The following is a 22,526-nucleotide window of genomic DNA, read 5'->3' as shown; positions in this document are numbered from 1 at the left end:
GCTTCCTGGCAGATGATCTCTGTTTAAAAATTATCGTTTTCTATGTGTGTCATGCTGTAAAACAGGTTAAGAGGCACTGTCCTGTATTTCTGTATCACTCTGCCTCACATAGGTCTTGGCAGGTAGAAAGCACGCAAATGTTTGCTAAATCAATGAATGGATGTATTCCTTCATGTAATTTCTAAACATTTAAAATCTTTATTCTCTGCTACTTCCTTAAGATTTGTCTTTATATTTCCTCCTTTCCCTCTAAAGAGCTGTCTGTTTTCTTTTGGGGGAGGGGAGGAATTAAGTTTAGTGTTGTTTTTCATGCAACTAACAGAGTAAGCAACCTAATGAATTTCTGAAACATGCATTTTGTCAATCACTGAATGACAAGAGCACTGAAAAGAAGCAATTGATAAAAAATATAACACAGACTATTTTTGTTTGGTTTGCTTTATAAGAACTATTTCCAGTAAGTTAAGAAGCCTCCATTTTACCTGTAAGTTTTTGTTTTTGTTTTTTTACCTATAGGTTTTTTTTTTTTTTTTTTTGAGACAGAGTCTCGCTCTGTCGCCAGGCTGGAGTGCAGTGACATGATCTCGCTCACTGCAACCTCCGTCTCTCGGGTTCAAGTGATACTCCTGCCTCAGCCTCCTGAGTAGCTGGGACTAAAGGCGTGTGCCACCATGTTCAGGTAATTTCTATATTTTTTAGTAGAGATGGGGTTTCACCATGTTGGCCAGCATGGTCTTGATCTCTTGACCTCGTGATCCGCCTACCTTGGCCAAAGTGCTGGGATTGCAGGTGTAAGCCACTGCACCTGGCAACCTACAGGTTTTTAAACGTGGTATTATGAATGGAATTTAGTAAACGATTCCACACCTTCCTCCCACTAGCCTGCCCCATGGGCACCCCAAGCATATTGCGGGAAACAAAGATTGTTGCTGACCTCTAACTGGTAAAGTACATTAAAACTAAAATCCTGAATTAAATTTTAAATTTTCAGTAATGTTTTATGAAATGAAAAAAAAAATTATTCACCCTTTTTACACTAACTTTTAGTAATGATACTAATTTTTTCCTATAATTTGTTACAATACAGGGACGACACGTAAATACAAATACATAAAGTTTGTTCAATTGGTACTGACTATTAGATGCAAGGTGTTTTGAGAAGGATTCTCAGACTCCACAGGGACTCAGAAGGAAACTGCCTCCACAGACTGCTACAAGGTAGAAGGTCCAACGGCACAAGTACTTCATTCTTGCCAAATCTAGTCTAATATGTATTCTTCCCCACGACCCAAACTTATTAGCAAGTATAGCTACTATAAACATTTTGTTTATGACGCTTTGGTAATTCAAAGAGTGCAAAAGCCACATATTTTGTCAAGTAAGCATTCTGTTCTCAGAGCAGGTTTTAAGGTTGTCATTCTTGATTTACTCCGTCACTGATCTTTTCTGTCCATTTTTAACATCTAATTTAAAAAATCCTAAAATGTGTCTGTACCATTAGGAAATAGGTAAGGGGGACACAGATAAATAAACCCAAAGTATAAGAACAGTACAAACAATGCTGGTTTTCCTACGCAACAATTAAAGAGTCAAATCAAAAGTGTAAGAGTGCTTTGATTTCCATATTTCATTCTTCGATTTTGCCTTTTTAAACTGTTAATTGGATCAAATATAACCACTGACCTATTTTCTAGGCTCCATTTCCCAAAGATTCCAAAGATTAAACTAACTGTAAAATAGAAACCTTGTTAGGTGATGCTCTTCTTGATTGAACTTGAGCTAATGACCAAAACATGAACATTAGCATAAATGAGTGGAATGGGCATTAGACACTAGGAAGCTTCAACTCTGCCTGTCGTATTATATGAGCTTGGGCACTTTCGTCCTTTAGACCTCTTTCCTGGTCCATAAAAGGAGTGGTTTGATTGGATCTCTAATGTCCCTGTCCTAATTCCAAAATACATTTGTATTCTAGCTTTTTGATATCCTAACATATCTTGCTCTTTCAAGATTTACAGTTTAAATTATGACAATTATGGCAGGAACCAAAAATAAGGATGAGAATTTATTAATCAAAGTCCATCACTTTTGTCCACAAAAAGGCAAGGGTCAGTGATCAATTAGCAAGAAAATGATCACTTAGAGTCTTAAAAGGACAATCATGGCCAGGTGCGGTGGCTCACACCTGTAATCCCAGCACTTTGGGAGGCCGAGGCGGGCAGATCATGAGGTCTGGAGTTCGAGACCAGCCTGCCTAACATGGTGAAAAAATACAAAAATTAGCTGGGCTTGGTGGCAGGCACCTGTAATCCCAGCTACTTGGGAGGCTGAGGCAGGAGAATCATTTGAACCTGGGAGGTGGAGGTTGTAGTAAGCTGAGATCACACCGTTGCACTCCAGCCTGGTGACAGAGCAAGACTCTGCCCCAAAAAAAAAAAGAAAAAAAAAAAAGGACAATCATGGCATTTTAATTACGCTACACAAAACATAAAATAAGCTTCTCTCAAAAAAAAAAATCTACTTAAAAAATTCGCTGGGGAAAGTTAAGTGTGGTTTCAGATAGATGATTAAGAATCTCTTATAAAACAAAAGATACTGACAACTCAGTTTGCTTCAACCCCACTGCCAGTTTCTCCTGGCACCCTAAAGGGAGAAATTAGAAAAGCAGATCCACCTTTTATTGAGCATCTACTAAGCACTTTATTAATACTGTCTTAATTAATCCTCAAACCTCCTAAGTTACATTATTATTATTATTCCTTTTTTTTTTTGAGACAGGGTCTCACTCTGTCGCCCAAGCTGGAGTGCAGTGGCACAATCACAGCTCACCACAGCATCAAACTCCTGGGCTCCAGTGATCCTCTGGCCTCAGCCTCCCAAGTAGCTGGCACGACAGGCATGAGCTACTGCACCCAGCCTATTATTCCTATTTTAATAATAAAAACTGAGACTAAAGAAAACTCACACAATTTACTACACAGATTCGTTACTGCATAGTTTAGTGGCATAGTCAGGATTCAAACCCAAGTCTTACTATAAACCAAGTGATCCTTCCTTGGGTAGGGTAATGATCATGGCAGTCAAAGAACCACACTAATTAAGACATACATTTGAATAAAGGAGGCACTCTAAGGGTTCTGAGGGTATGAACATGCTGGCTAGTGCCTGGCAAACAGTAGGCACTCAAATGTTACTTACATTTTACTTATACAAATGTTACCTTTTATATTTTACCTATACAAATGATATATATCAGAGGTACTAAAACCATAAGAAAAGAAAGAGAAACCTTATCTTCCTTCTCCCCACTGAGATGACAGAGTGGCACACAAATTAGAAATCTATCATAAATGCATCTCTGGGTTATCTATTAACCACAGTAGTACTGGTGGTAGTAACAGTAATAATAGGATTGCTATCAGTAGCTGACATTATGGGTTACATTCATAAGCTCATTTATTCCTCACAAAACCCTGATACAATTAGGTATATTCAGTTATTATCCCACTTCACAGATGAAGAAACTGAAGCTTCGAGTAATTAAATAATTCCATCAATGTCAGGTAAGTGGAGGCAGAATGTGCACCCAGGCCTTCTGACTCTAGAACATGTGAGCTTAGTAATCATGAAGGAAAATATAAGATCACCAATGATTTTCAAAGCTAAGCAAAGCAAACTTTATCACAATGCTTAAACCTTATCTTATTTTGTAGTCTTAATTATTATATTTAATATACTGAGTTGAATGTCAGTAACTGGTTAGTTTCAGTTTCTGTCATCCTTACTTCACAGGACAATTTCTAAAAGAAAAGACTTATGATACCACTATGAAAATCAAAGTTGATAAAAACAAACTTCTGACAAAACAAAATTAACGTTTCAGAGAGGACCCTTGTTTTTAGTATACACCTGAATGATACTGCCTGCCAGGGCAAAATGGGAAGACCTACATCAGTACATAGCTAATGACAACGCTTTTCATAACATTCCAGAAGCTGCCACAAGCAGCACGTGAACCTGCTGGTCTGTCCTATCAGGAAAAACAACTAAATTGTAATTATACCACAGACCAAAATAATCATTTGTGGCCATTTTTTTTTTTTTTTTAACATCCAGATGGTTGATCTAAGCCAGCATTTCTCATACTTGAGAGTACGTCAGAATCACCTGGAGGTCTTGTTAAAATACAGATGACTGGGTCCATCCCCACAGTCTCATTCAGCATGGGTCGGGTTCAAGGTTTCGCATTTCTGACAAGTTTCCAAATGACACCAGGGATTACTCTTTGAGAACCACTGAGTTAAGCAAATCCATTCAACAGGTTAACTTCATTAGATCCTTAGGGGTGTGCTTTATAGCTTGTATCCTAGTTGGCCAGCTATGATGTAGTCCAGTTTAAATATTCTACAGGAACTATTTTAAGATTTCCTTATGAAGAGAAGGGCTTTGCTCTCAAAACCTGAAACAGCTCTTTGAAGTTCTGAGGTCCATACCTTTGGAAAGATTAAAATAAAGTTCAATTTCACCAAAACAAAATTCCTTGAGAAAAAGCATCAAGAGGTGAGTGGCTCACCATTAAGAACAAACAAAATACAAATTTGGTGCTTGAATTTTCACAATAATGGGGTATCTGGCATTCATATACCCCATATCTTAAGAATATAGCCTTTTTATTTTTCATTCAGTGACATGGAATACTTGCCCTTCAGGTATTTACTACTGACAGGTCTTCTCTCTCTCACAACTGGTCAAATGCCCTATAAGCCAAGATAAACAGTCTAAACAAAGGACATGCTAATTACTCATTCCTTCAGATTCAAACTATTTATCAAGTCACATCATCAGAAAATACATAGTATATACTGGTCCCTTTTGACTTGCTTTTATAGAACTATGGCTTAACAGCGTGATCTCAGATTTTAATAAGCAGAAAATATTAGTAACTGCCATTTGTTAAACATCTATGAATTTTCTTGTAAAATTTGTCAGCAACAGAAAAATTCATTGTCTGTCAATGCCCCATGATTAGAAACCTGCGAGGCAAATTTCTCTCAAAACTATTTCACTCTTGTTTAAAAGTATGCTTATTTTCATTAGAGAATGAGATTTACATCACCCATCATGTTACATTTTTCTCTTGGATGCTGGGATGTTCACAGTTAGGTTATGTGCTCAGAGGCAATAACTGTACTGAGCTTAAATGTTCTCATCTAAATATAACCCATGCTACCCACCACCACCACCCTATTATTGCTTCTTTTTATACTTGAGCTAGTATGTTTTGGCATTACTAGACTGAGTCTAAAACACAAAATGTAATTAACTGAATGTAACCACATTATTAAGAACCGAAGCCAAAATTCAGCTATCCCTTGACTCATTCTATTTCTATAAAAACATCTATTACTGTGATCATCACTTCTCAGACTGCTACATATCTGTACCAGGCTACGGAAGTTTCTCTTTCTGGCTTAAACTTTCCCTGGTAAAGAAGGGAGGGAAAATATTTTGGTTTGAAAGGAAAGTGTACGCCAGTGTGTCAGCTGCCAAAATAAATAGAAATTTTGAGATGCCAGTAGAGCCCATAATTAATCAAAGGTAACTATGGGAGTTTCAGTTCAAGGTTTGCCAAAATGTAAATATTCCTCTTGAATTAAATAATATGTAAATTCACAGATTATCAAGAGTGGACTATCCAGTCAGGTTTCAAGTTTCCACTTCCAAATGACCCTCACATCCCTACGCAGGCAGCAAATCCCTTTTCCCTTATGTCTCCCTAGCATTCTGACATCCCACAAGATAGTGATAAGCTCTGTTGTACAGAGCTTATCGCTATCACCACGCACCATGAGCTTCACTCATTTTCATATCCACAGCTTGTAGCATGCCATAAAGCCATCATCACCGATATAGAAAGCGGCTAATATGTTCCTCCTAGCTCTGTGTTGTGCATCTTACATGAATTACATAACATTTACATATATTCGTTCCTCACAACCATCATGTGAAGTCAGTACTGTCATTTATTATCCCCATTGTAGGCAAATGAAGCTAGGAGAAGTTAACTAATTACCCTACAAAGTCACACAGTAAGTGGTAGAGTCTGACTTCAGAGCAGATGCTCAGGAAAAGTGGTTTAAGTGAAGTTTTGTTTGGGCCTAGAATTTTTGCTCTATTGTTACCTGCAAGGTATGAAATCCTTCACTATATATACGTGGCCTGAATGAAGACAACGAGCATCAGAGATTAAAGTTAAAGCAGTAATTATCTGAAGCAGCAGGGACCACATTTAACAGCATCTCATATTTCTTAGCAAGTTCCCTCTTCAATCAGTACTTTTTCATTATGACTCCTGTAATGAAGGTAGAGTCTAACAGATCTTAGGTTACCACATGTTCCCTAATAGAATTATAATCTATAACTAAATGAACGAATGTCTTCAGTATATTACCTTGGATCAACAGCTCCATTTGGTTGCCATGTGAATTGATAAATAAGCTCTCTACGGAAAGCCTCTGAGAACATTTTTTATTGCACCTTCACTAAATAAATCACATTCATTTGAGCATTATAAATCCTTAAAATGATAAACATTTCTTGTCATCACTTATTTGTATTAAAAAACCAAATGACCATTGTAGGCTTGATTAGTCAGTTCCTGAATCAACAGACCTTTTCTTCTTCTTGACAATTTGTTCATACTAATCTTGCCTAGCAGAGAGAAATAATTAAAATCTATCACAAGCTTTGATACTTGTGATACTAAGTATCAAACATACTAAACAAGTGATCTTGATGCTGCAACATCATTGAACCTTAATTTCATCAGCAAAATGAGGATAACAGCACCTCCCTTATAAAACTGTGGTGAAAAGCCAATGAGATAAGGTATAAGGGCAGCAGGAGCACAAGGCATGGCAGTTGGTGAACTCATTCAATAAACATTTCTCTGCCCCTTCTCTCTATGGTGCAATGAAAAAAGCAGGAAACTCACATTTTAAATTAGATATCAGTTGTATCCGAATAAGTCAGCCATTCTGTGCTATTTTCTATAACCTCTTTTCATAGAGATAATCAAAATAAATTCAAACCTATGACCCCAAAACTATCAGTATAAGACTTCTTCTCTCTAATAAGCTATTCAGGGCAAGAAGTCATTAGTTCAAGGAAAGCAGGCAAGCAGGTAAACAATATTAACACTCAGCCTTGAGGAATGAAGTCATTTGACCTCAACTGGCTGTTAGAGTTCCTCTTCTCCATGTCTGCTAGGCCTGAGCAAGGTACAGAGTCAGCAGGCAGAAGAGTCCACCCTAATGCACAACCTTTTTTTTTTTTTTTTTTTTGAGACAGAGTTTTGCTGTTGTTGTCAAGGCTGGAGTGCAGTGGCGCAACCTCGGCTCACCGCAACCTCTGTCTCCCGGGTTCAAGTGATTCTTCTGCTCAGTCTCCCGAGTAGCTGAAACCACAGGCGCCCGCCACCACACCAGGCTAATTTTGTATTTTTAGTAGACACGGGGTTTCTACATTTTGGTCAGGTTGGTCTCTAACTCCCGACCTCAGGTGATCCGCCCACCTTGGCCTCTTGAAGTGCTGGGATGACAGGTGTGAGCCACGCCTGGCCAATGCACAATCTGTATTCCTAAATTGAAGCTTATGTCTTGTAACCCTCGGCATCTCTTCTCTTTTGTGAGCCTTGACAGTGATCTCAAAAAGCATCCTGTGCCCAGCCTCCACATTTCCAGACTCTCACAACCGCCCCCCCGACCCCCATCTATAGTTCTCCAGAATATCCTGGGCAGAAGGCACTCCCCAACACTCAGGCACAAAGAGGAGGTCACCGGCCGGTACACTTCCGGAGCAGAAGGATCACGTTTGCCATAGTTAAGTATCCTCAGCCCATGGCCCTTCAAAAGCATCAAACATTTGTGCACTGAAAGCAAACAAGAAATTTAAAAAGTTGACTCAGTCTAAAAGTCTGCAAAGGACCCCAAACCTCTACATTCCTCTTAAAAAAACAGAAAAAAAAGACAACAACCATAAAAGCTCAGTCCTGTCCTGTTCTGTCTCTCATCTTTCCTTTCAGAGGTCTTACCCACAAGTCCACAGAAGTGTGAACCTAGAGAAAGGGTAAGATGAAGGGAGGAAAACGGTATACTCTCCTCCCAAATTTCGAATCACCAGGTGGTATTTGGGTGCTTTACCTGGATCTCCTATTTTTCTATGTTACAGAAGGAGGAGATGAAGCCAATAGTGGTCCACCACTGTTGGCAGCAGGTCGAGCAGTGAAACAGGCTGAGCAGGTACAACAGAAACGTGGGCCTTGCTTCATTTTCTCACTACCCTTCTTTAAAAAAACAACTTGAAAAAATTGTTAATGTTTTCTTTTAAAGACTCCTTCTACAGACACATACTAAATCATTTACAGATGAAATAATACATGAGGCAACTGCTTCAAAATAATACAAAAGGGGAGAGAGAAGGTTAAGGGTATAGATGAAACAGGATTGTCCAGGAGCTGATAATTGTTGAAGCCAGGTGACATGTACATGGGAGTTCACTAGACTATTCTATCTACCATGGAATATGTTTAAATTTTTCCATAATAAAAATTTAAGAAGACATGGGTCAGGGGGTGCTTTACCAACAGAGAAAAAAAGATATCACCAGTTGGTCACTTTCAGCAGTGTTCAAGAAAATCAGTGTGTCATCTTGCCTCAGTCCTACCATTATTTAAGTATAGTGACTTTAGGAATTGTATTTTCTTTTTTTAAAATTAAGTTCAGGCCAGATGCAGTGGCTCACGCCTATAATCCCAGCACTTCCAGAGGCCAAAGCGAGTGGATCACCTGAGGTCAAGAGTTCGAGACCAGCCTCGCCAACATGGTGAACTAAAAAGTACAAAAATTAGATGGGCCTGGTGGCACATGCCTGTAGTTCCAGCTACTGGAGAGGCTGAGGAACGAGAATTGCTTGAACCTGGGAGGTGGTGGTTGCAGTGAACCAAGATCGCGCTACTGTACTCCAGTCTGAGTGACAGAATGAGACCTTGTCTCAAAAAATAAAATTAAGTTCAAATTATCACACACCAGTTATACATGGGTTTTCAGATTTTAAGAAATTGTGCTATACTTTGAATAAAACTGTGACTTAATATTTCTGTTTGACGACTTGCTTTCTTAAAACAATAGAATCTTCTAGAAGTCAAACATTAGACATATCTCATTTTATCCTCAAAAATACCAGACAAAAGAAATGAGAAAATAAAGTACCCGGAAGGTGGTGTAGCTTGCCTAGGTCACATAGCTAATGAGTGGCCGAGCCATACCTGGAACCCAGATCTGACTTCCATTAACTAAGATATTTTTCTAATAACATTTTTTTCAGAGTATATGAACGTTCTGAGTCACGTTCTTATATTGAGTTTTATTTTTTTAAGGTCTCATAGACAATAAAATGGCGGCAACTATTTTACTGACTAGTACCATGATCCTATTGACTAGATGCATTCCTCAAGAATACCTGGAAGAATTATTATTTAAATTGTTACACGGTATTTTTAAATAAATATAGACTTAAAATATATAATACTGAGAAACTAATTATAACTTAGTTTTGGTCTACTAAAAAATGATTGGAATATATCTGATAAATCTTCAGCAAATAGAAATTGCCCAACCAAAATACCTACAATATAAAATGTGCTTGTACAGCTTAGAGCTTTGAACTTGAATAATTCCATTTGTAAACATGAATAAGCACCTATAGATAGCCGATGGAGTTTTTCTTTGGCATGTAATGGGACCAGAATTCTGCTATCCAAGTTAAAGTTTGCCTTTTGTAGTACCATTTTGTCATAGAATGTAAATAAGCACATGTTATATGTAAATATACAGGTAACTTATACAAGTGTGTATTTGTAATTGATAATTACACTTTCCAAATATTTTTCCAAAAAAATTATAAATTTTCTAAAAATTTAAAATTTCCAAATATAAGCATACATTTATAAACACATTAATGACTACGTTAATAAAAGTGTTTGGAAATGCCATTTATACAATTTTTTCTTATAGCTAAAATTGAATCTGTTATTTTGCCTTAAAGATTAAACAACTTATAGATTAAAATGAAATGAAACTATTGGGCTAGTTGATAATTTGTTTATAATGAGAAAAAAATGCATGTTCAGTCTTACTCAAAGATGAGCACAGGTCAAAAACACATTACAAACCATGTTACTAATTTATTTTTTATGACAGTCCTGTGCCTAGTCTATAACATAGTAGGTGCTCCAATAAATGTGTGCTAAATACATTACAATATTTTTTTTTAAACTCTTGATTCCAGGATAAAAGCCAAACTATTCTCGATTCAAAACTATGGCACCCTTTCATATCTCTTACTGAAAAATCATAAATTCTCCATTAAAATGTAGTCTCCTCTAATGTATGCAAAAGCAATCACATGTTCTAAAGTTCTTAATAAAACAACTGTAGCCAAAATCTTTCAAAATACTGAAAGAAACAGGCTGTCAATGCTAATCAAAGTTTAAGCTTATATTGAATTAGAAAACTTCTCTTCAAGAAAATCGACAATTCTGCTAAATATTTTATCTGTCTGGGGTTGTATCTATAGCTTATTCAATAAAGCATATACAGCAAGATAAGCATGACTAAAATATTTCACAGTAACACAGCTATATTTGTAACTAATTTCATAACTTTATTCAATATTAGAAAGCCATATTTTAAATTTAAAAAGTTAACCAACCTAATATGGCCACATACATAAGGGGCCTCTCATTACCTTTCACTGTTAGGTATTATTATATTTTAGAAAAAGTATTCGTATTTTTTGTAGAGACGGGGTCTGACCATGTTGCCCAGGCCTGGTCTCAAATTCCTGGGCTCAAGTGATCCGCCCACCTCAGCCTCCCAAAGTGCTAGGATTACAGGTGTGAGCCACCATGCCTGGTCAGGTATTATTTTCTTGATATTGTATTTTCTTCTGGAATTTAAAAGATTTACTCAAGGTCACACTGCTCATTAGAGCTCAGAGACAAATTTTTAAAGCTTTATATATGCATTTTGTTTATTTTTACAACAGCTTCATACAGTAAATAATTATATTCAAATTCAGAGTCAAATTTAAGTCTGAGTCCACAGCCTATGCTTCACTCTACATTTTTGGGCTCACAAAATTGCCTTTCTCAATAATTATTCACTTTTCACCTTCAGAAATTGATCGAAAATAGTATCAACACCTTTATCTTTCTATCTACTAAGTATTTTTTAAAAACTTAAAGGTGGAACTCATTCTGTTTCAATAAGATAAAATGTGATGAGAAAAAAATGGATGGGAATCTACAATAAAATCGAATTTTAAAAAATATACTGCTCTAAATTTATCATGGTAAAATGTACTTTTAATTTCTGCAAGGCAGTTTTGAACAATTAAACATAAAATAAAATGAATTTTGTCACAAAAAGTTAAAATGCTCACATTATAGGTTCTCTGCCTTAAAGAGAAACACATTATTCACATTATCTTATGTGTGATGAGACCAAAAACTGAGGTACAATACAGCACTGAAGAAATACGACAGTGAATTATCAAGCTTATTTTCCTCCTAGCAAAACAGAGAAAAAGTCATAAGGAAAATAAACTGAGACTGTCAAATCCAAACCGAGGCATATATTAATTTAAAAACTACGTTCCCCATTTCTTTCTTATGAACACCAACAAGGATGACTTTCAAAAACTTAAACTCATGAAGTAAGTAGCATCTTTCTAGTTGCAATTAGCAACAACCACATTCATTAGGCTTGCAATAAACAGGTTTTTCCTGAAAGGTGTTGGAACAATGTGCTGATCATATGCCATGCTTCTCTGAACATAAAAAAAATAAAAAAACTCTACCCTGGAATTAGTTTTAATTTCATCAGAAAAGCTATCTAACCTAGTTAAACAGCCTTCTACAAAGAGGAAGATTTTTCCAATATGTCAATTCTGCTAGATCTAGAACATCCGACCCATAATTTACTGTGAAAAAATTGGTTTCTCCCTTTCTAAGTCAAAGAAAATGTTTCCTATGCAAAGATCCCTCTTGGAATGATACTGTATTAAGAAACAAGAAAATGTAATGAGGTTGCACATTACACAATTTTAATAATCCACCATGACTTTCAGAACTGAAGCACTGCAGCAGTGTTCCGTTTGCAAATATAAGATGCAGTATATAAGTCTGAGGATCTATACACTTGTTTCCCTATCAAACAAATTTTAGGATAGTCTTTGTGACATACAGATTTTGTCTTTTTCCTTCCTACCTGACTCTTAGCTAATGAAAGTGGCAACATAATTGAGCTGCAGTTAAGAGGATGTCAGCACATATACTAAGTAATTCTCCTTTACTTTCCTGTAAGGACAGAAGATCTAGGCACCCCTCCAAAGAAATGCTATATTCAAATATAATTACTGGCAGGTGCCCCAATATATTATCTGCTTTGGATGTCAGAATTCTAAGATATGTTTGGTAAGACAGGATTTTTTTTTTCTGCTTACGGTAAGGGTCAAATCATGCCTGTAGTCGCATGAATATAGACCTTCATTTTGAAATTGGAACAATAAAACCACATGTCACAGGGCTGAGAAATCCTACATAGGAAGTGAAATAACATATTTGAAAGCACCTAGCCCAGTGCCTGGTATATAACATGTGCTCAAAATGTAAAACAAAAGCATTGATCTAAATATTATCTAAGTTTAACATTTAAAGCTGATAAACAAGTATACTCAATTATTTTCCCCTTTCAATACCCTATCTACAATCAGCCTTTGATCATCATGTATCACTGTAAAATCTTTCCTCTCATCTTACATGCATCTGGGAGGCACTCTCCCTTCCGGTCCCACCTGCACCCACTATCCCCCTGCCATATTATCATTATGTGAAGAGGCCCTGTAGTCTAATGATTAACAGCCAAATCTTGTCTGTGAATAAAAATAATAATTTCTGCTCCATAGGATTGTTGAACGAATTAAATGAATCAATACACGTAAAACATTTAGAACACAGGAGGCATGTTAGATTTTTTTTTTTTTTTGAGATGGAGTCTCACTCTGTCCCCTAGGCTAGGGAGCAGTGGCATGATCTCAGCTCACTGCAACCTCTGCCTCCAGGGATCAAGTGATTCTGCCTCAGCCTCTGGAGTAGCTGGGATTACAGGCAACCACCACGACGCCCAGCTAACTTTTGTATTTTCAGTAGAGACAGGGTTTCACCATGTTGGCCAAGCCGGTCTTGAACTCTTGACCTCAAGTGATCTGCCCACCTCAGCCTCCCAAAGTGCTGGGATTACAGGCGTGAGCTACCACACCCGGCCACATGTTAGCTATTATTATATACATATTACTTTAGCTGTGTCTAAAAACAGGATTTCGGCCAGGCACAGTGGCTCACACCTGTAATCTCAGCACGGCAAGTGGGTTGCTTGAGCTCAGGAGTTTGAAACCAGCCTGGACAACATGGTGAAACCCTGTCTCTAAATACAAAAAGTAGCCGGACATAGTAGTGTGTGCCTATAGTCCCAGCTACTGGGGAAGCTGAGGTGGGAGGATCTCTTGAGCCCAGGGAGGTCAAGGCTGCAGTGAGCTGTGATTATGCCACTGCACTCTAGCCTGAGTGACAAAGCGAGACCCTGTCTCAAAAAAACAAACAAAATCAGGATTTGAGGGATGCCCTCTGAATTCATGTAATGAAGCTTTAAGCTAAGCAAAAATAACTTAGAAACACATTTTAATATACAAAAATCCTCCAAATAAAATGTCTTCCCTTATCAGTTATTGGGAGGGGGGGATTATGAATTTAAAAGGTTATTAATTTTAATTTATTATATATGCCCAAACTGCAGTAAACAAATGTAAAAATCATTCTGGTTCATCTCAAATTAAAATAAACATTGCCTACTATCGGTTACACTTCAGGTAAATTATTTCCTTTTAATATAACAATAACGTGCTGGCCTCTGATTGAATACCATTATTATAATGTACTCATGTGAGCACTATCCTTTAATGTCTGTGGTAAGTTTCAAGATTTCTCTATCACACCTAAGGAATTCTTTTTATTCTTTTTTTTCCCTATGAGAAATATTGCAGAAGACAGGAATTCTTTTTAATAGTAATTAAATTGAAGTGGTAATATCTATAAAATTTCTTTCCTAAAATTGGTAGTGTTTAAGTTATAAATCATTTACTTTTTTGAGACAGGGGTCTCACTATGTTGCCCAGGTTGGTCCCAAACTCCTGGGCTCATGTAATCCTCCTGCCTCAGCCTCCCAAGCAGCTGGGATTACTTACAGGCATGTGCCTATAAGTTATAAATTTAAATAAGACAAATTTAACCAAGTTACTTATACCAACTGAAAATGATACTTTTTCTTAAAAATAACTAATTCAGAAGAATTATTGGTTTTTAAAAAGCAAAATGAACAGCATTCATTTAAGTAAGAATCACAGTAGTCAGTTTACTTACTTCTTTAGACTTTTTCAAAACCCTATTAGGAGTTTCTTGTCATATTTTTTTCAAACCACTTATTTCTCTTGTGACTTTCAAATCACCCCACTGCTAGCTCTCTCTCCTCAAACGTGTGTGCATGCACTCTGTCTCTCTCTCTCTCCCCCCCCCCCCCCCACACACACACACACAGCTACAAATGGTGGGGATGGGGAGCAGAATTAACAATTTATTTTTGAATCTTACCATATTTGAAAGTCAGGTACACTGACCCATCCTTTTCCCATAATCAATATAAAAGACAGCAATTCTAAGGGAAGAGTTAGTTTCTAACAATATATTTAGTATCAATCTTAGTCTAACTATTATTTCATAAATCAACGTAATCTCCAAAGAAACTGTTCAAAAAGATTTCACACATAACACACACTCTATTAGCCCAACAGAAAAAAATATTAATGTGCATACATGTATATTTTATTCATTGTCTGAACTTTTCATTTTTCCTAAAGCAATCTTTATCAAAAGTCAGTAAGCTGAGAATGGGAACCAAACCGTGAGGCCACATAAATTCACTGTGCCAGCATATGGCAGCAAAATAAGAAAAAAAGGTGTATTTTTTCTTATTTTGATTTTGAGTCAAATCTTAATCCAGTTAAAATGTATTGAGTGTTAACTTACATTTTTTAAAATTAGCAGTATAAGAATAATTCATAAAACTTACCTTTGCATTAAATTTTCTTTAAATTTATGTTCAAAGGAATATCAAAGACAACTTTTTAAAAATGGACTTCTTAAACAGCCTTTTTACCTGACCACTAAAGCACAGTAATTGATCTTTGGTTTTAACAACTGAAACTCTTTAAAGCAAATGCCAATAGCTTTTTGATAGGAAAAAAAAAAATCATTTTTAAAAGTCAAAAACTAAATATACCCACATATTTTAAGATGCACTGCACCTGAATCCTCAGGGAAGGAATGATATAGGGTTCTCTTAGCAAACTTCCCCTGCCTCTCAGCCAATTATTAATTAAAACAAATAATTCTGCTAGGGCTAACATCATATTTGGGAACAGTGCAATGATTCTGTAATCTGTTTTAGCCTTTGCAGAGATATTTCTAAAGCAACCCTCTAGCTATAGCACATGTGTATGTGCACACATGTATGTATACATATTTTCAATCCTTGTCTTTTTTTTTAACTTAGAATTTGTACTCTGACCAGCTGTGTACCCTTGGCTAAGTTATTATATATTTCTCATATTCAATTTCTGCATCTGTAAAATCGGAATAATAACAGAATTCACCCTGTGAGGTTGCTGGGAAAATTAGATTCAATGCTAGATTCTTACTCCTTATAAATTTCCTAAACACATACAATCATACCCTCAAAGTATACACATTTAGTGGAGCATCTGACATTCAACCACCTATGAAATTCCCTTTATCTTGTTCATATCAACCTAACTTGCTGCTCATTAATTCAAAAACAACAATGACTCTTGCCAGAATAAAGATATTCTGGTAGCAAGAAAGACAAATGATCTTTGCCTGGATCTATTTTTAGGAATGGTTTAATTATCTATACCACCAATGTTAACATTGGAAAATAAGCAAATGGGTGAAAGGCATAAAGAGTCACTCTAAGATGAACAGTTTCACAGTGTTCAAAAATAAATGGGGATGAAGAAAACATTTAGATAATTTCTCTCACTAGATAGTCCTTACTCATGCAAGGTAGGCCAAAATTTGAAGAGGTTTAAGAGGAATTGCCAAATCCATCAATTCAGGCTGTTCAGACCTACAAGGTTCAGAGAGTTTCCAGTTTTAAAATGCAACCAACCAGAGAGAAAACTGTAATTCAATAGCTGGTTGTCAGTGAGTCACTACCTTACAGTGTCAAAAGAAATTTGTTTAGTTATATAGTTACTTCAGAAAACATTCATTAGTTTCTGCAATAAAATATATTTATATCTACATATTATTTATTCTCATCTAAATAAGTAGGGAAAATACTGACCCTGATTCTCATGTCAGGCAAGAAAGGTATTAGAGTTAATAATTATTACATCACCAGCTACTAGGTATTCATAATTATCTATGACAAGATTAAGGCTACAATTTAGAAAACTGCCAAAGAAACAGCTGAATATTTTGTTCCAATTACACTCCTGCTAAAATAAAGTCTGGTGATTGAATCCTTTTCGATCTAAGAAAAGCTCTGATGTGAATACGGGCACTTCAAACTCTAGTTACACAGATATCACACCATGCTATTTCCTTATTCATCCTCATCTATTAACGGAACATAATCTTACCGGAAAAGGAAAAATGTTGTCAGCCCTGTTCAAGCTATCTTCCATCCAGGATTTAGGTGCAAAGGCAGAGCTGGGGCGAGCATACTTCTGGAGCTGAATATGATTGCTTGCAAAATTTTTCTTCAAAGGCGAGATGGAGTTCAGGGGCGTTATTCCACCATTCAGCCCTCTGCGGTGATCTCGGCCTTGGGAACCTCCCCAGCCACCATATCCACCACCGCCCGGGCTCCAGGAAGAGGAGGGTGTTGGTGACGGACTCTGGTAGCTGCTCCATGGAGAGGGGGGTTTGTTAAGATTATTCGCCAAATGAGGCAGCTGGTTAAAAGCAGCATTTCTATGTGTGAAGGGTGGGGGATGGGGACTGGCAGGAGACCTCCTTTGCTGCTGATGCTGGCTGTGATGATGCTGGAAATGAGGGTGATGTGGGTGGTGCTGTGAGAGAGGCCCGATCTGAGGAGAGAAGCTGCCTCCAAAGCCAGGGCTGACATGATGGGGAAAATTTTGAAACAACAGAGCACCGTTATTAGCCGAAGCAGCAGGGACCCCTCCCTGGTGAAAGAAACTTGCATCTTCATTGATTATTGTAGAGGAGGAAGGCGCTATCGCTGCTGACCAGTTGCTGAAACCAGTAAGAGACGATGCACTAGATGTCAAGGGTTGGGTTGAAGTACCCAGCCCAGTGGCTTCTTGATAGTCAAACCCTGTCAACACTGGAGATTCGATTCTTATTTTCTCCTTCCCATTGCCATTTTCCGAAGAATTGTCCCCTTGATTTTCTTCTGATTTTGCCTTCTCGGTTTCAGGCAGTATTCCAGCTTCCTGACCTGGACTGGGGGAAAGCTGCTGCTTTTCTAAAGGGTCTTGCTGTTCCTGTTGCTGACTTTTTGCTTTTTCTGACCCCAAGATCTCATCCTGAATGTTATGGGTAGCTGGAGCAGGAAAAAGCCACGCTGACCCAGCACTGCTGCCATTGGCAGCTGTGTTATTATTTATAAAAGCAGCAGGGCTGGGGGTGGCATTTTGGTGATGGTGTGGAGGCTGCAGATGTGGATGGAATCTGACTGGAAAAGCAGATTTATTCCCAGTATTGCTTTGCACTAGCACTCCAAACCCGTAATCCCCCATTTATTATTTTTGGGAGCAGAATCTCACAATAAAAAATGACAACCTGATGCCTCACGCCTTTTTTTCCTCTACCCAAAATTTAAGTTGTTTGCTTGCCTGCTTGAAATGTCTTATTTATAGCTAGCTCAAAGATCGCAGCTTATCACCTTAAATTGTTCTGATTTGGAATTCTGGTCTCTGACAGAAAAAAACAACTCAAAAAAATCTCTTAAAACATTGACATGGATCCAATTGGGCTTATTTTTAGGAGGGAATAAAAATGAAGAGGGTAAAAATCAAGTCTTTGGTTAGTAAAATAGGCGCTTTCTTTTTCCAAAGGAAAATGTACATGAATGACAAAAACAGAGCTTCTCAAGCATCTATGGATGTAGAAGAATAAGCCTTGCGCGGAGTAAAAATATAGATATATATAATTTAACAATCACATATGGTTTTCCTCAGCAGTTTAGATTCACTCACATAAAAATTAGAATAGGGCTAAGAGGGGAATACGTTCTTTTCTTGGCAGCTTGGTTAAAAAAAATCAGGAATAATTTAAGAACATTATATATTATATATTTATATATATAGATTATATTAGGTTATCTGGGGTGGGAAGTGAATTCCTGGTTTCGGGAGAGGAAATCAGCATTGACTAATGGAAAGATGATCGCAGGGAGGTTTCTGCTGTTCCTGGTCCTGTTTTCTGCTCTTTCGCAGGGTGCAGTTTTGGCCTCTGGGGCTGTTCCTGAGGCTCCGGGTGCAGATCTTGCTGCGGTCGCTGTTCCTGGGCTCCCCGCGGCTTCCTCTCCCCCATGAAAGGGGTTGGAAACACCCGTTTCTCCCTCTTGTGGGGGTCGCGATCAGGAGGGGTTAGCGAGACTCGACGAGGGGGAGCGGGCGGCCCGGGGGTGCGGGGACCGAGGGGGCGACCTGGAAGGTCCTGCGGTTTCTGCCTCTTCCCCTCTCTGCGGCTCCGGGGTTTTTTTCCCTCATGGGACCCAGGGGCGGTTTGTTCAGTTCCCTCAGTTCGATTCTCCGCAGAGAGGGAAAAAAGAGGAAAAAAAGGAAAAACCCACTACCGTAGTTATTTTAAAGGAGAAGGGCCTCCCCCCTCGGCTTTCTCTCTCTTTCTCCCAGAATTTTTTTTAAACTATAATTTAGAAGGCTTTTGTTTCTCCTCACGGTTGCTGGGCCGTCGCCGCCGTCGCCGCTTTACCCTGGTCCCGCAGTCCCCGCTGTCGTTGTTGAGGACTCCTCCTGGTTCTTCTTTTTCTTTCCTCCTTCCTCCTCTTCCTCCTCTGCTGTCGCCGCTGCTGCTGCTGCCGCCGCCGCCGCCACCGCCTCCCGGTGCCCGGGTCCCGCAGCCGCGGCTGAGTCCTTCTCCTCAGGACCGAGCCGAGTGAAATGACAACCAGCTGGAAAGACCCAGAGACACTTCCGGTTCGAAGAGAGAGGGGTGGGGTAGCGCGCATACCCCACCTACCTGCCGGAAGACCAATCATCTGTTAGAACTCAGACTAGACCACGCCCCCTCGCTTCAGCGCTACTCCCAGGAAGGTCGAAAAGTTACCTCCAGAGACGCCTCTTCCGTCTGCGCCTCGCCTAGTGAGGCCGGGCGCCTGGAACCCGCTCTCCCCACCCAGAGTGAGCGCAGCAGGTCGCCATCTTTTGTGTGGGCAAGGGACTTCTTTGATATTTCTCTTCCCTAACTGGGCTTCGCAGGAGGAGTAATAGGGACGTGTCAAGGAGAACGGATTCCTCGCTCACGAAGGCATACGGTCAAGGTGTTGGAGATCGAAGTGGTGGCCCGTGAAACCGCGGATGAATGAGAAGAGTGCCCACAGTAAAGGTGGTGCTCCAAGCATCACGTGCTCTGGCCCGAGCTCCGCCCCAGAGGGATCTGGAAGGGGAGGCGGGTCTTCCCAGCAGCTGTGCGGTGCCTAGAACTGCGTTTGCCCTTGCCCAGAATGTAGACCTCAGGAGGGACTCTCCCTTAACCTTCCAAGCACTCACCTGCACCTCCCACTCTCCCATTCAGCTAGGCTCGCATGTGGTGCCGTCTCCCAGGCACAGAGATGCAGCTAAGGCGTCTGTGGCTAAGCCCCGGTATCATCTCGTTCTAGTACACCTTACACGCAATACCAAAGGGAAAATTCCAAAACTAAAATTTTATCTTGGCCCTCATATGCTCCTATTTCTTCTATGGTTGCCCCATTTCGAAGATAAAGGCCAAACTTGTTAGTCTGGTATTCAAGTCTTTCTACCTAATGGGTAATATATCTTAGTGCCTCATCCCCCTCCAAACACACTCTCAATGCCTTTTTACATGCCTTTTCCACTCTTCTCCTTTGGTAATTTCCTATTTATTTTTAGGAATCAGTTCAAAAGCCACCAACAGTATCTTCTGAATTCTCTCTTATAAGCACCCACGGCCCTGTTTAGGTCTCGTGCTTATTTCTCACACTACATTGTGATGGTTTATGTCTTCCAGACCTGTGCTGGACTGTGGGCTCTTTGAGGAGCAGACACTGTAGATAGGAGACACCAGTGAATGAATCCTGAAAATGTGAATGAACAAACCAGCAACAATGAAGTCTTTCCTGGTGACAGTCCCCCACCCCACCACCACGCCTTCCACCCATCACCCATCCCCCACCCCTCACCCCTGTTTCCAAGTCTGAATTAATTATTTCCTTACTTTTGCCATTTGGTTTGGAGCTCACATATCAGACTTTTCATTATTTGTTTGCTACTCAAGGGCTTTAATGTCTTGTTTATCTTTGTACATTTCCAATGCTATGACCACCATCAGGGCTTAGGATAATACTTTGCTCTCAGCACAGCTTTAAAGATGTTAATAAGTATTTTCCTTTAGCAGGAAGGAAAATGAACAAAGAAATCAGGGTAGAGCCAGAAGTAACTGGCAAAACTAGAGGGAAAAGTAAGATACCAAGATTAATGAAGAATAGTGTGAACAAAGGTGGCTTCCATTTCATTTTCCATAGCCTTCCTCTAATGGTCTCAACTTCTGCCTCAGTCTGTCAATCCTCCATCACTTCCATGTAGAACACCTGAGGGCCTTCAGTTGGTGATTTTATTCTCTTTCGTTGTGTCATGAGCATGAGTCGTGTCTCTGTAACTCTTCTATGGATTCTTTGAGCATAGAGATTGGGTCTTACCTGCTGTTTATTCCCTACAACTGGACATGCCTGGAAACTTAGCTGGTTCCGTCAGGCATCATTTCCTCCAGAATGGTTTCCTTGACTGGCCCTCTCTCTAATATCTTGTAGATTCCTCTCTTTTAATTACTGCTGGTTGTCAGTGGGTTAGTTTCTTAAGGGCAAAGGTTGTGTCTGATTTAGCTTTAGGTCCCCAGGGGCCAGAAGAGGGTCTGGCACAGAGCAGACTCAAAATACATTTATCGAATGAACAAATGAATGTTCCATGCCCCGTAGATGGTTGAGGGTCCCTCAGAGCTACTAATTATCAGTGGCTAAAATGGCAGCCATGACTTGGAAAAAAGAGCACCTTTGGAACCAAACAGCCCTGAATTTGAATACCAGCTCTGCTGCTTCCTAGCTGTGCAGACCTGGGCATCACCTCTATAAGCCCTTGGTTCCTCCTAGATAAAATGTGAATGATATTTCCTCTCTTGCTAAGTTTGTAAATTACATGAGATACATGTGAAGTGCTAGACTCCTAAAAAGTTTTATTAGTCCATTTTCACACTGCTATAAAGAAATACTCAAGACTGGGTAATTTATAAACGAAAGAGGTTTAATTCACTCACAGTTCCACATGACTGGGGAAGCCTCAGGAAACTTACAATCATGCCGGAAGGTGAAGAGGAAGCAAGCACTTTCTTCACAAGGCGGCGGGAGAGACCAGAGTGAAAGAAGAACTGTCAAACACTTATAAAACCATCAGATCTCATAAGAACTCACTATCAAGAGAACAGCATGGGGAAACTGCCCCCTTGATCCAATCACTTCCCTCTCTCTACACGTAGGGATTACAATTTGAGATAAGATTTGGGTGGGGACACAGAGCCAAACCATATCAGAGGTGTTCAAAAATATCACTTCCTTTGTAACACATTAAATGCAGGGAATTCCTTCGCAAGTGTCTTTTGCCTAGAAGCAGCTGCCTGCACAAGGGAATCCAGGAACTTATCTTTGTTGATAAAAGGTGGAGACACCCAGGGCCACAGTCAGGTGCTGCCAGGTCAGGCTAATCTTTTAAGGCTAAGTCAGGTGTGGGTAGTAGATTTGGGATGGTTTGGAGCTAGGATGACCACTGAGACATCAGACTTTTGCTTAGGGACTGGAAATATGGAAGAAAGAAGGGGAAACCTATTATTTTCTTTCTTTCTTTCTTTCTTTCTTTTTTTTTTTTTTTTGCATCAGTTGCCTACTCAGGAACCCAGGATACCCAGAGCCCAGGGCTGCGCTCCTTTTAAACATTCTGACCTCAGAAACTTCCCATGGTAACTATGACAACAATTCAGCAGCTCCATTTAGGATCTCCAAAAGGATCTACAGATGTAGGTGAGTGCTGGCTTGAGCACTCTGCTGGCAGAAGAG

At 39.1% G+C, this 22,526-nt stretch overlaps 1 protein-coding gene across 6 annotated transcripts in view; it reads right to left on the bottom strand.

Annotated features, from left to right (window-relative positions):
- CPEB4 (cytoplasmic polyadenylation element binding protein 4) overlaps positions 1-19,403 on the bottom strand; it is a 71,587-nt gene extending 52,184 nt beyond the window's left edge. For 3 of the 6 annotated variants that reach the window (XM_025388608.1, XM_025388610.1, XM_025388611.1), the window contains exon 1: positions 16,837-19,403. In XM_025388608.1, coding sequence (XP_025244393.1) covers positions 16,837-17,961 — 1,125 coding nt within the window. In that variant the 5' untranslated portion in view covers positions 17,962-19,403. Of the gene's footprint in view, positions 1-14,536; positions 14,667-16,836 lie in introns of those variants that run through there. The other 3 variants (XM_025388612.1, XM_025388613.1, XM_025388609.1) reach the window with 2 other exon arrangements.
- Positions 19,404-22,526: the final 3,123 nt, after the last annotated feature.

This window comes from Theropithecus gelada, chromosome 6, assembly GCF_003255815.1.
Source record: "Theropithecus gelada isolate Dixy chromosome 6, Tgel_1.0, whole genome shotgun sequence".
NCBI lineage: Eukaryota > Metazoa > Chordata > Mammalia > Primates > Cercopithecidae > Theropithecus > Theropithecus gelada.
This window is presented reverse-complemented; position numbering and strand designations above follow the sequence as displayed.